We start from the raw sequence: 12217 nt of genomic DNA, 5'->3' as shown, positions 1-12217 counted from the left end.
AATAAGTGTCCTTCTTGCTGGGGATCAGCCATTTCAGCATCCGATCTGTCTCCAGCATTCAGCCAGCAGTGTCATAGTTCTTCCTTCTAGTTTAGGGAAAAACAGAAAAGCCAGTTCCCTGTGCAAAAATTTAAAATTTAGGACAAGAAATATTTGTGAGCCAGATTGAGTGCAGAATTGCCAGATCGCCTGTGATCCACTGCACTCTCTGGACTTGAGTCAAGTCAAAACTTTTGAGTCTAAATGTAAAATAATAACTGATTCTATGTAATTATTGTCAAGTAATGTCTAAATATAGAAAACCAAGCCAGGTCAAAACAAGTAAGAGCCTCAATTAAATAAAAAATAATTTTAGTGATTAAGAAGAGATAGGGTATCAGTAATTAATATGTGAAGGTATATCAGAAGCTGTGATTTTGTTTAAACTATGTTTAATCCTCTTTGACATATAACTTTATAGATAAAATTCAATAATTTGGAGACCACTTCAAGCATCCCACAAGTCAAGTCAAATGTATTTATAAGCACATTTAACTGGCTGTAAACAGCTGGGACAAAATATATGAAACAGTAACACAATAAAATAAAATATATTTAAAACACAAAATAAATAGAATATATATATAAAGAAGTCAAAATTCAGTCTGATTTAAAAGCCAAAGAATAAAAATGGGTTTTCAAACGAGTTTTAAAAGTGTCCACGGTAGGTGAGGTCCTGATGTGGAGGGGTAGGCTGTTCCATAATTTAGGAGCAGCAAAAGCAAAGGCCTGGTCTTGCCTGTTTCCAGTACAATACAAATTAACTTGTTAAAAAAAATTCTAACATCAAAAGTGTGCCTTATTCTGTCTTGTTTCAAGGTGATACAGGCCATAATTTGTAGAAAGTTTCAGAAATTTTATGTCGGTGTTACTCTATTATAGAAAATCCCTCAAACAAATAAAAAATCTAATTGTTTCACAGATTTTCTATTTTTTTCTTGTCATTTCTAGAATTTTCCTGAAACAAAAAATTATTTATTTCAGTAACGTTCTAGAAATTAGTGTGCGTATATTACACAGAATTAAGCAGATCACTGCAATAATATCAATAAAATGATCCTGGTTTCTAGTAAATTCTTGAAACAAGCTGATTCGTTTTGGAAAGAAGTGTATTGATCTCACCCCATTGGCAGATTTATTTGTTATTGGAGTATTTTTCACTGTGTTCCTCATATTTAGCCTGACATACCACATGCAAGTAATAATGATGACTAGGCTTGCAAGTACGACAGAAGTGGACAGAACAGGTTAACATTATAATTAAGACAAACACAAGTAACATCTGATTCTATATTACAGTACTTTCTTAAATATCCCATTTACAGTCATACATTGGCTGGTGTGAGTCTACACATTTGAAAGGGCTCATATAGACTAAAGTGTGGCTCTGGCAACCAGTTACCTAACCTTGACCTATTTAGACTTTTGGCATTGGAGATTGCATAACAGAATACAGTGTATGTGGTTTTGTTTGATGTAGGCTGTACTGTAACTTGCTTAACCTACAGTGTACAAAATAATTAAGTACAGCTGTGATGAATATGTGATCACTGAGAGAGTAGGCTGGAGAGTGCCCATGTTAAAACTTGATAAGTCAAATTATTGCAGGCTGCTTGCATTTCAAGGTGGATGTCTTCAGCCATAATTGCAAGTGTGTACATTCACTGATGAAACGTCCAGACAATCCAGTTTATCTGATGTAACACCATTTGCTTTTAGGCAATTAGTCCCATACATATTACACACAATTTGTACATTTCTTACTCATTGCAGTGAGTCATCATTACTACTTATGATACCAACACAATATCCACACAGGCGCACTGCTTGAAACAACAGCAATTTTAGAATGAATGTCAATATAATACATGTGGGGCCATTATTAAAAAAGTAGCACTAACTTCAAATATACGAAATATGAAAATGCACCCTTCCTTAGTCCTTAGACAGGCGTGTCGTTGCTCCAACCATGTTCATGAATCCGCCTGACAAAAAGAGCCAATCGGCATCCGGCACAGTAGGCAAAAGTCGTGACGTCGCCTCAACCCGATGTCTGCAAATCAGCGGTGGCCAGCGTACCGGATGAAACCAATGAGCGCGTTCCAACGAGCAGCTACTCAGCCAATCGCGGGCCTCCACGACGGGGAAGAAGTGACGGCTTATATATGCAGAGAGCACAGTTCATTCAACATCATTTCACAGAGGAAAGAATATAGAATAGACAAATAGGAGAGATACACTTTGCATAAAGAGGCTGGTACCATTTGAGGCAACGTCAAGGCCGTTAATTCATTGACAATACTGCGATTAAGGTATGTACAAACATTGTTGTGAATATAATAATGCGACAACGTAATATTTTGTATTTTCTATAACAGGACGTCATTTTAAAATAATTTCGGTATCATTAAGCCAGCTAAGCTCAAGTTTCACGATAGCGATGTATTTAACGTTACCCGAAGTTTACAATAGCTTTTCGAATCGGATGGACAGTCACTGTGATTGCAATATAACATTACCTTGCTAAAATAACGTACTTTTAACTGCTCATTATGGCAAGGTAGTTTCCCTCGCATGTATGCTACACCCGCTAACGTGGTTAGCTAACTGTTAGCTACCGGTGGATGGAAAAAAAATCTAGTCAGCGGAGTTACCACAATTCGGAAGAGGCTCCACCCAGTTTACCCATATTCCTTCAGCGCTTATAAATTTGACATTTTCTGGGGATTTCTTGCAAAGGCCACGCTTCCCATCGATCATGAGTCTGAAACCCAGTAAACGACATCAAGCATGAAGTTACCGTTAGCTGGTAGCTACGTGAACTTGGGAGGCAGATAGCCCACGTCATAAACGCAAGGCCACGTTTTTTACATTTTGTCTTCTTCGCAGGTTTCTTTGTAGATCTGAGTTAAAACAAGCAAAGATGAAGCTGTTGTGGGTTGTAATGCTGGTGGCCGGCACCGTGTTTGCCGATGACGACGACAAGAAAGAGAGTGTGGGGACTGTGGTTGGAATCGACCTGGGGACCACCTATTCATGGTGAGAGGAAAAAAGTGTCTTCTGGCTTGATTGTTTTAGAATAAAATGTAATTAAGCAAGCAACTTTGAAAATTGAATAACATTCAGAAGTTGTTGCCTTTTTTTGAGTAATCATTTCCTAAATGTTTTCCTGTAGTGTTGGAGTATTCAAGAATGGCCGTGTGGAGATCATCGCCAATGACCAGGGTAACCGTATCACCCCATCATATGTGGCCTTCACCAGTGAGGGTGAGCGCCTGATTGGTGATGCTGCCAAGAACCAGCTGACCTCTAACCCTGAGAACACCGTCTTTGATGCCAAGAGATTGATTGGACGCACATGGGGTGACTCCACTGTGCAACAGGACATCAAGTACCTGCCCTTCAAGGTAAGTTTCTACTCTTGACAATTTGAAGTAAAAGTTATGGTTGTAGGGTCTAAAGGTCCTCAGGTAATGTTTGTGTGACATACTTGGTATATTAATATTGATGCATGTTCCTCTTTTAGGTTACTGAGAAGAAGAGCAAGCCTCATATCCAGGTTGACATTGGTGGTGGCCAGATGAAGTCATTTGCTCCGGAGGAGATCTCTGCCATGGTGCTGACTAAGATGAAGGAGACTGCTGAGGCTTATCTGGGCAAGAAGGTACAAAAAACCTCAAAGAATATACATTAAAGGATATACTAGTCCTTAAAAAAACATTTATAAATTAATCTAATGGTCTCCTCTTTTCCTCAGGTTACACATGCTGTGGTCACTGTACCTGCCTACTTCAATGATGCCCAGCGCCAGGCCACTAAGGATGCTGGAACCATCGCTGGTCTGAATGTTATGAGAATCATCAATGAGCCGTAAGTGTCTAATGAAAATAATTTTGTCTGTCCTTTTTTTTTTTTTTGTGAAAATATTTCCCTTCCTTCCTCTATAATCTCATAATTGTATTCTTTAGAACTGCTGCTGCCATTGCTTATGGCCTGGACAAGAGGGATGGTGAGAAGAACATTCTCGTGTTCGATTTGGGTGGTGGCACCTTTGATGTCTCCCTTCTGACCATTGACAATGGCGTGTTTGAAGTGGTTGCCACCAACGGTGACACACATCTGGGAGGTGAAGACTTTGACCAGCGTGTCATGGAGCACTTCATCAAGCTGTACAAGAAGAAGACTGGCAAAGACGTGCGCAAAGACAACCGTGCTGTGCAGAAGTTGCGTCGTGAGGTTGAGAAGGCAAAGAGGGCGCTGTCTGCCCAGCATCAGGCCCGCATTGAGATTGAGTCCTTCTTTGAGGGAGAAGATTTCTCTGAGACCCTGACCCGTGCCAAGTTTGAAGAGCTCAACATGGTAAGTTATACAGCCTATCAGTTCAGTTGTGTAAATACAATGACTATAGCACAACTGAAACATACCTGTTTTGTTTTTTATAACTTTTTGTTTGACAAGCCTTTTAACAGTCTTCTACTTTGTCAGGACCTGTTCCGTTCCACCATGAAGCCTGTACAGAAGGTGCTGGAAGACTCTGACCTGAAGAAGTCTGACATTGATGAGATTGTCCTGGTTGGAGGCTCCACCCGTATCCCCAAAATCCAGCAGCTGGTGAAGGAGTTCTTCAATGGTAAAGAGCCTTCTAGGGGCATCAACCCTGATGAGGCTGTGGCATATGGAGCTGCTGTGCAGGCTGGGGTGCTTTCTGGAGAGGAGGACACTGGTAAGTGTGCCATCTTGCTCCTACATTGTAGGATCTGTTCTATTTAACTGAACTTGCCATCTTTATCCTGTTTACTAAACATCTTCCTCTCTTGCAGGCGATGTGGTTCTTCTGGATGTGTGCCCCCTGACCCTTGGTATTGAGACAGTCGGAGGAGTAATGACCAAGCTGATCCCCAGGAACACTGTAGTTCCCACAAAGAAATCCCAGATCTTCTCTACAGCCTCTGATAACCAGCCCACTGTCACTATTAAAGTTTATGAAGGTAAGAGTTGGACATTGCAAAGTAACTTGCATTTAAAAAATAAAAAAAAATAATAATAAAAAAAATTCAAACTTATCATTTGCATTTTCCTTGTATGCACACAAATTAAAATATTGTATAAGCTTAATTACTGACTCTCCCTTTTAGGTGAGCGTCCTCTGACAAAAGACAACCATCTGCTGGGCACATTCGATCTGACTGGCATCCCTCCTGCCCCTCGCGGTGTACCACAGATTGAGGTCACCTTTGAGATTGATGTCAACGGTATTCTGCGCGTCACTGCTGAGGACAAAGGTACAGGCAACAAGAATAAGATCACAATCACAAACGACCAGAACCGTCTGACACCTGAAGATATTGAGCGCATGGTGAACGACGCTGAGCGCTTTGCTGATGAGGACAAGAAGCTGAAGGAGAGGATCGACGCCCGTAACGAGTTGGAGAGCTATGCCTACTCTCTGAAAAACCAGATCGGTGACAAGGAGAAGCTCGGCGGTAAGCTGTCAGATGATGATAAGGAAACCATTGAGAAGGCAGTGGAGGAGAAGATTGAGTGGATGGAGTCCCATCAGGAGGCTGACCTGGAAGACTTCCAGGCCAAGAAGAAGGAGCTGGAGGAAGTGGTTCAACCCATTATCAGCAAGCTTTATGGTAGTGCAGGCGGACCCCCACCTGAGGGAGCAGACAGTGAGCAAGATGAGAAGGATGAGTTGTAGGCAGGTTTGAAGTTAACTCGCCTGTCGCCCCTTGCCTCTCAGATAGTGGCATCTAGATGTGTATATATTGGACTGATGGGACTCAAATAGTGAGAGGACTGGTTGGTTGGGAAGGGGTGGCGATAACAAGCAACCATACTGAATCTTCTGAAAGACTTTTAAAATAAGTTTCAGTGTGAGAGGGGTATTCTCTTCGCTGGAGAGCGGAGATATTCGTCAGCCCGGATATGAGGCTTGCTGCTGCTGTTCTCAGGCAGTCCTGATGGGGTTCTGTACAGGGGAGGGACTTAGTGGGGGTGGGGGTGGGTTTTCAGGTGTTTGTGGGTCCATTCCAGTGCGATTAAGGGCTCATTATGTTCACAAGCAATGCTAAAAGTTATTTATTGAATCTGGTCATTGTACTTCTGGAAAGACATTGAAATAAATGTTTGATACAAAATGTTGTCATTACATTCATTTACAATTTTAGGGTACATTTGGCATAGATCGTCAAATGTGTTTATCGCTGAATACTGTGTTCAACATCTGCAAATATTCACCACTGTCTGAAATGATTTAACATTTCAGCCTTTTCTTAGCACCCAGATTTATGCTTTAGAATTCTAGTGAACTAACTAAACTGTTAATTTCAGTATCAACAGTACAAAATTGTCTTTACAAAAAACAAACTATGCAAGTACTAGACAAACATTTTATTACACCTTTGGGTAAATTAATATTACATTTAAAGCACATCATGTCACCACAGTCATTATACAGTCATTATGAATGACACCCTGGGTGTCCATCCCTCCAAATACAAAGGCCAGGTGTATTGTCTCTGAGGCTGCTGGGCTGTTGCCTTGCTCCTCATCTCCATTCCCATGAGCACACACCTTCCACGGCAATAAACACATGGAGTGGTCTAGGCGGTTGGGTGGCATATCCCCTTCAAACTTTATGAGGATCCATCTACTTTTATCTGCAAACAGGAGGTATAACATTCAAGTACAATACAAGCTCAAATTAAAGCTATGATTTTCATTAAACTGCCCCATGGAATGTATAGATGTGAAACAGTGTGGTGTAGGACATAATAAAGTACAAATATTGTCATTTTAAGGGCTTCTGAAAAAATGTGTACCAGTGTTGAATCTGTGCATGGAGTTGCTGGCTCCATCTGCAGTCATCCCCCCAAAAATGTAGATATTCTTGCCCAGCACCACAGCTGAGTGGGCTGCTATTCCTGGTGGGATGTCTCCTTTGGTCTGCACTTTCTCCCACGTCATGATCCCTTTAAACAGTACAGTACAGACACATGGTTTTATTTTTTAAAATAAACACAACAAACGACCCATTCCCAAGTTCTGAGGCTCTACATTTCCATACGGTATGATCATCTGAGATAAATGCAAGACAGCTGGGAAATAGACACACTTTGATCCTCTTATTGTGATGTCAGAGAGTTCAGGCTTACTTGTATCAAGCGAGTACATGTCATTGTGGAATTTGTCTCCAGCCATGCCTCCATGAATGTAGATCTTTGAACCCACTGCTACGATAATGTGGCCATGTCTGGCTGGCAGGTGTCTGCCTTGCGTTTCTGGTTGGGACCAGGTGGAAGACACTGCGAACGCCAAAATATAACATCACATATTTGGTTATTGTTGTCATCATGACATGTAAATATAAACTGAGGAACCATTTGGTTGACTTCTAAAGGGCACATACAAACTGTTCTCAGTATTTGTTAACATGGAAACAATTATTTCATTTTGAACAATATCTGGAGGCAGAATAAGATTGTCACACCATCAATGGGTGGGTTATGCATTATTTAATTATTAAAAATGTCAAATGCTATCAAACAAGTTTGACGAGTGAAAATCCATCACAGATACAATACATCTGCGTACATTATATGGAGTCAGGTAGCATCAGTCGGTAAAGCTTTCATTAACTATTTTCTTTCCAAACGACTCTAATCTATGGATCTGTTGATCAGGATTCAAGTTTATATGTTTTTAATTTGAGGATTACCATACCCTTTTTTTTTTTTTTTAACAGAAGACAGTTTGACTGTAACTGCAGGAAAAGCACAGGTGTTACTAATAGCATTAATGATGGTTCTGTTACATTTAAGTGTCCCTGTCGACAATGCCAGTGAGCCAGCATGAACAAAAACAGGGTTCTGGAACTGGCACACCTAAATGAACTGCAACCATTATTAATCAATTACACCTGTGCTTTTCCTGATGATTGTTTTAAGCAAACAGGATAAAAAGCTATGGCACTTTCTCACAGAAAATTATTTTGGTATCACTTTCCATCAAAACACAAAATGCTCATTTCGTAATTTTTGCAATCACAAATATCTCTTTTCCAAATATAATCACAATTACAGACTGGATGCTTACAGAGCGACAAAAATATTAAAAGCCTTGCAAACCCTCACAGGTGTTTTCAATTCTTCTGGATTAGACTTCTGCTCAGATTGAAGTTGAGAGCAGTTACTGTATGTGTGGAATTACAAGAGGTCACCAAACTTCATTTACTAATACAAATGTAAAAAAAAGTGAAAGCTGGTCTGCCGTAACAGGTGCAACAAAAGTAAAAGGGAAGTCAGGCACAGTCACTTTCTCAAACCACTTCCACGCTGTCATCCTTCATTAAGGTGTAGGTGGAAACAGGACCTGTCATAATTTTTCGTAACCATGGTTTCGTATCAGCTTCTTTCGGAAGCGGCAACTTTTATTTTGGGTTTTTTTTTTAAGTAGAATTTGTACAACAACAGGCTATAAGGCAAGTAATAATACATCATCAGTAGTAGGCTGTTTAGAAAACGGAGCACACAATGTAAACAAAATTATAACCTAATAAAAGACAGAAAAAACACAGTAGAATAAAATAAAATAGCTAAAGGGTCTCGTAATAATTTTAAGGCATCAATAATGTTCAGTGTTTTTTTGCTGTTTTCTTGTTCATATACTTTAGTGATTTGCAGTACAGTGCTAGTTCTCTCATAAAAACACCATTAATTGTGTCTTAATATATTTACATTTGTGAATAAAAAATGTACCTAAAATAAATGTAAAGTATTCAACTGAAAGGACCTTTAAATGCCACTAAACATTTGTGCAGTTTGCAATCTCCTGTATCTCTAAAAAAAGCATATTAAGATTTGTCACATGATCTCCTAAAAGGTCACAATTAGTGACTTAAAAGGTAATTATGACTATTTTGAATGTCCAGGATCATTCAATGAAAAACACAAGAATATGCCCGATGTTCATAAACTTTGTATGTGCTAAAAAATTTAAATGCTTTAGCAGTGTTTTAGCAAGTTGAAATTAAGTAATTTGACCAATGGGAGTCGATGTGGACTCAAAGGTAATCCTATTGTAAAGCACTGCTTGATACAATTATGTTAAGCAGCTGGTTAATTCAACACAAACCTGTATCAAAGACATGAAGTTTGGCGTCTGAGACAGGTGCAGCTCCTGCTTCGCCACCAGAAATGACATACAGTCTGTCCCCTATGCAGGCTGAGTTGGTGTGGTATGTCCTGGGACTGGGAGGTTTGCCATTCACCACTACATTCTTCCAGCGAGACCCACTATCTGGACACACATGTATATGATGGATCATACTCAGTTTACAGAAATCTCTAGTCACATAATGTACGATCAATCTGTCAGGTCATAACAGCAACAAAATTGGTTACAACACAGTTAAAAACCAGGTGGCTTTGTTACCTGAATAGACTGTTTACATCTGAAACGTGACAAACATGTATGACAGAGGGCAGCGAGTCTGCAGGTTTTCACTGCAAACACACATTACAGCAGATGATTTCTTACAGTAGATAAGCACCTTAACTTTGAGTGACACCATGGTAATCTGCAAAATCACCTGAGTGCTATACTAATAATGAAGAGTACAGATTGCTAGGTGGAATTAAGTTTGGATTTACCTGTTAGCTGTAAATTCTGGATACAATTGCGATTGCCGCTCTGCTGTGCCCCTCCAAACACCCACAGGCTCTGAGGACAGCTCTCTGGCACAAAGCTGCAGTGTTCATAGCGTGCCTCCAAACCCTCCCAGTCTGGGATGTCCCATTCATGATTATCTGGTGGAGTCAGACACGACAAAAATGCAAGGAAAGCCCTATGATATGAATGTGAAGGGAACAACACACTAATGACCCTGCCAAGCACATAACAACAATGTGTTTTACCAATATGGTGCAGTGACAAGTGACACTGTACACAATGCTTGAACCCCTGACATAAATTTTTGCTCGTCTCATCTTCAAGATTATTGGTGATGGGAGCTTTATCCATAATAATATACTATTAACAAATTCAACAGAAAAACATCTTCACAACCTCCTTTCCCTACTCTTGCTGTAAATTACACATTTGTCAGTGGTGATTGTGATTTCACCACAAACAGATTATACACTGACCTAGCCTCTGTAAAACACAGTTTTGCAAATGTCATATCCCTGGACAGATTCTTTACTGATGTTTTTTTAACCTAGATTTATGATGTGCGAATGTGAAAAACTGCCGCTGGGGTTGGCACCCCCAACAATAAGGATTCTTCCTCTTCCTCCATCTCCAGATGGAATAAACGTGCAGGTGTGACCCACACTAACACCTGGAGCACTTCCCCTGGGTATCAAAGAATACCTGTTAACAACAACAACAAAACAATTTCAGCAAGACAAAAAGTTAGCACCTGACATAAAAAAATGCAACTAATTGATCTGAATTGACGTACCATATTCCTTCTTTGGGTTTATCAAGAGGGTCAAGTACTGGGAGAAACTCCATAGCTGTCAAAAATAAGTGAATTAACTTGGTGTTGTTTATTTCATACTTCTCTTGTCAGGGATCAATCTCTTACGTTTTCAGTAGCGATCGGGTGCGAAAACAAATGCCTGATACACTACTAGCCTTGGTCAAATGTATTGTTGATTTTACTTATTATGATTGTAATAAGTCTGCTATTGCTATCCACAGAAGCCTTTGCGTGAAATTAGCTACAGTCGAAGCAACCCAAATATTTAGGTGTTTTATAGTTCTTCTTGTAAACGGTTAGTGATTGGTAGTTTGTAAAACACAATCGTAAATCTATGAAATATGGCTTAAATTAGCGACTATGACGCTATCAAGCCGCTACTTGCTAACTCAAATGAGCATGTGAACTGAACAGCTTCCTCCCCACTAACCTGTTCTTCCTGATGAAAAGAGGAGAGACTAATTATCCGTGTCATTTAACTGAAGTCGGTATTCTGGCACCACTTTCTAACGTCCGTACAATGACAGCGGTTATTATAGCTAAATGCAACTGTAAAGTTAGCTTAAATACTTAAGTAACCAACCAAAGCACAGCTCTACGTTAAAAACAGTACGCAACCGTGGAAACGTTGGTTCTTCTTCTTCTCTGATTTAACGGCGGATCGCTAACCAACGTGTATATATGCATACCGCCACCTACTGTACCGGAGTGTGTAATATCAAAGCTTTACACACCTCAGGTTACATGAAACAACACGAAAGAAATGATAGAAAATACAAAAAACAAAACAAAACAAAACTGTATCTTACGATCTAATCCTGTATCTTTAAGTAAAACATGTAAAATATTCCCTCATTTTCTCACCCATCCCTAAAATCCCTTCCAAGTTCCATCCCTGTCCTAGCTCAAACGTCTCATCACATGAGATGTTGCTCTTTAAATTATATCTAGCCTACAACACATCCACTTTGCCATTAAATTAAGAGTTCACCTTCACTGATTTCTGTATGCTGTAATAGTGTCTGCCTTTGATATCTGTGTCCCACTTCTTCTGCCATGAATCCCTCACTTCCTTTTATTATTCATCCTCTTTTAATTTCAATGCTGTCTTTGCAATCTCGTCTTTCTAATTTCCCTCCACGCCAACATGTTCAGGAACCCAACAAAATACATTATAGTAGCAATACATATAGTACATTAATTCCAGCTCTTTGTATTCTCTGCATTATTGTAAATATTTCCATGGATAAATAATCTCTTACTGTTTCTTTTGAATTCAAACTATTAAAAGCTGCAGTAGAGTCTGAAAAAATGACAACAAGCAAGTTCACATTGGGTACTGGAAATATCTATGGAGGAACATTACCTCACACAGTGGCCCATACTCTAGAAATATTTAAACCATATTCTTCTGCTACTTTATTAATATTCCAGCCAAATCCTTTACCTTTTTGTTGTTGTGAATATTCCCAGCAAGCACACAGCATCTTTGTTGCAGGTTGTTCCTTTCCAGATCCCTTTAACTTAACCCAATATGCCAGTGACAACTTCGACTGTCTTACATATAATGATAGTTCGTCAGCTTCCACCAGTAGTGCATCAGGAGGAGTAGTTTTAACTGCACCAATACTGAGTCTTAGAGCTCTGAACTGTATTCTGTCTAGTTTTTCCAAAACACTCTTGCTGCTC

At 39.7% G+C, this 12217-nt stretch overlaps 2 protein-coding genes across 4 annotated transcripts; one reads left to right on the top strand and one right to left on the bottom strand.

Moving 5' to 3' along the window:
- The first annotated feature begins 2195 nt into the window (after positions 1-2195).
- On the top strand, positions 2196-6182 carry hspa5 (heat shock protein 5). The gene is made up of 9 exons (XM_044173053.1): positions 2196-2351; positions 2929-3078; positions 3215-3446; positions 3566-3703; positions 3797-3909; positions 4008-4398; positions 4525-4762; positions 4860-5027; positions 5175-6182. Exons 2-9 carry the CDS (start codon positions 2963-2965, stop codon positions 5741-5743), a joined length of 1965 nt encoding a protein of 654 aa, XP_044028988.1. The 5' UTR covers positions 2196-2351; positions 2929-2962; the 3' UTR covers positions 5744-6182.
- Positions 6183-6420: 238 nt separating this feature from the next.
- On the bottom strand, positions 6421-11169 carry rabepk (Rab9 effector protein with kelch motifs). Of its 3 annotated transcripts, XM_044173055.1 has the most exons (8): positions 10959-11169; positions 10508-10562; positions 10262-10416; positions 9696-9851; positions 9178-9342; positions 7200-7349; positions 6867-7016; positions 6421-6704 (listed from the first exon to the last, which is right to left on the bottom strand). In XM_044173055.1, exons 2-8 carry the CDS (start codon positions 10558-10560, stop codon positions 6478-6480), a joined length of 1056 nt encoding a protein of 351 aa, XP_044028990.1. In that variant the 5' UTR covers positions 10561-10562; positions 10959-11169; the 3' UTR covers positions 6421-6477. The 3 variants fall into 3 exon arrangements, with proteins under 3 accessions (XP_044028990.1, XP_044028991.1, XP_044028989.1); XM_044173056.1 differs by lacking the exon at positions 10262-10416; XM_044173054.1 differs by lacking the exons at positions 10508-10562; positions 10959-11169 and having other exon boundaries at positions 9696-10405.
- Positions 11170-12217: the final 1048 nt, after the last annotated feature.

The sequence above is a fragment of the Siniperca chuatsi genome, linkage group LG18, assembly GCF_020085105.1.
Source record: "Siniperca chuatsi isolate FFG_IHB_CAS linkage group LG18, ASM2008510v1, whole genome shotgun sequence".
NCBI classification, from domain to species: Eukaryota; Metazoa; Chordata; class Actinopteri; order Centrarchiformes; family Sinipercidae; genus Siniperca; species Siniperca chuatsi.
Note: the sequence above shows the minus strand (reverse complement) of the source record. Positions and strands in the feature narration are given on the sequence as shown.

Bases quoted from the DNA above. Each gene is read 5' to 3' on its own strand.
- hspa5 (XM_044173053.1), top strand. From the start codon at position 2,963: ATGAAGCTGTTGTGGGTTGTAATGCTGGTGGCCGGCACCGTGTTTGCC. The intron at 3,910-4,007 runs GTAAGTGTCTAA...TGTATTCTTTAG, and splicing joins ATGAGAATCATCAATGAGCC to AACTGCTGCTGCCATTGCTT. The intron at 4,399-4,524 runs GTAAGTTATACA...CTACTTTGTCAG, and splicing joins AGTTTGAAGAGCTCAACATG to GACCTGTTCCGTTCCACCAT.
- rabepk (XM_044173054.1), bottom strand. From the start codon at position 10,065: ATGGATAAAGCTCCCATCACCAATAATCTTGAAGATGAGACGAGCAAA. The intron at 7,350-9,177 runs GTTTGTGTTGAA...TGGCGTTCGCAG, and splicing joins ACTTCATGTCTTTGATACAG to TGTCTTCCACCTGGTCCCAA. The intron at 7,017-7,199 runs GTAAGCCTGAAC...TACTGTTTAAAG, and splicing joins CATGTACTCGCTTGATACAA to GGATCATGACGTGGGAGAAA.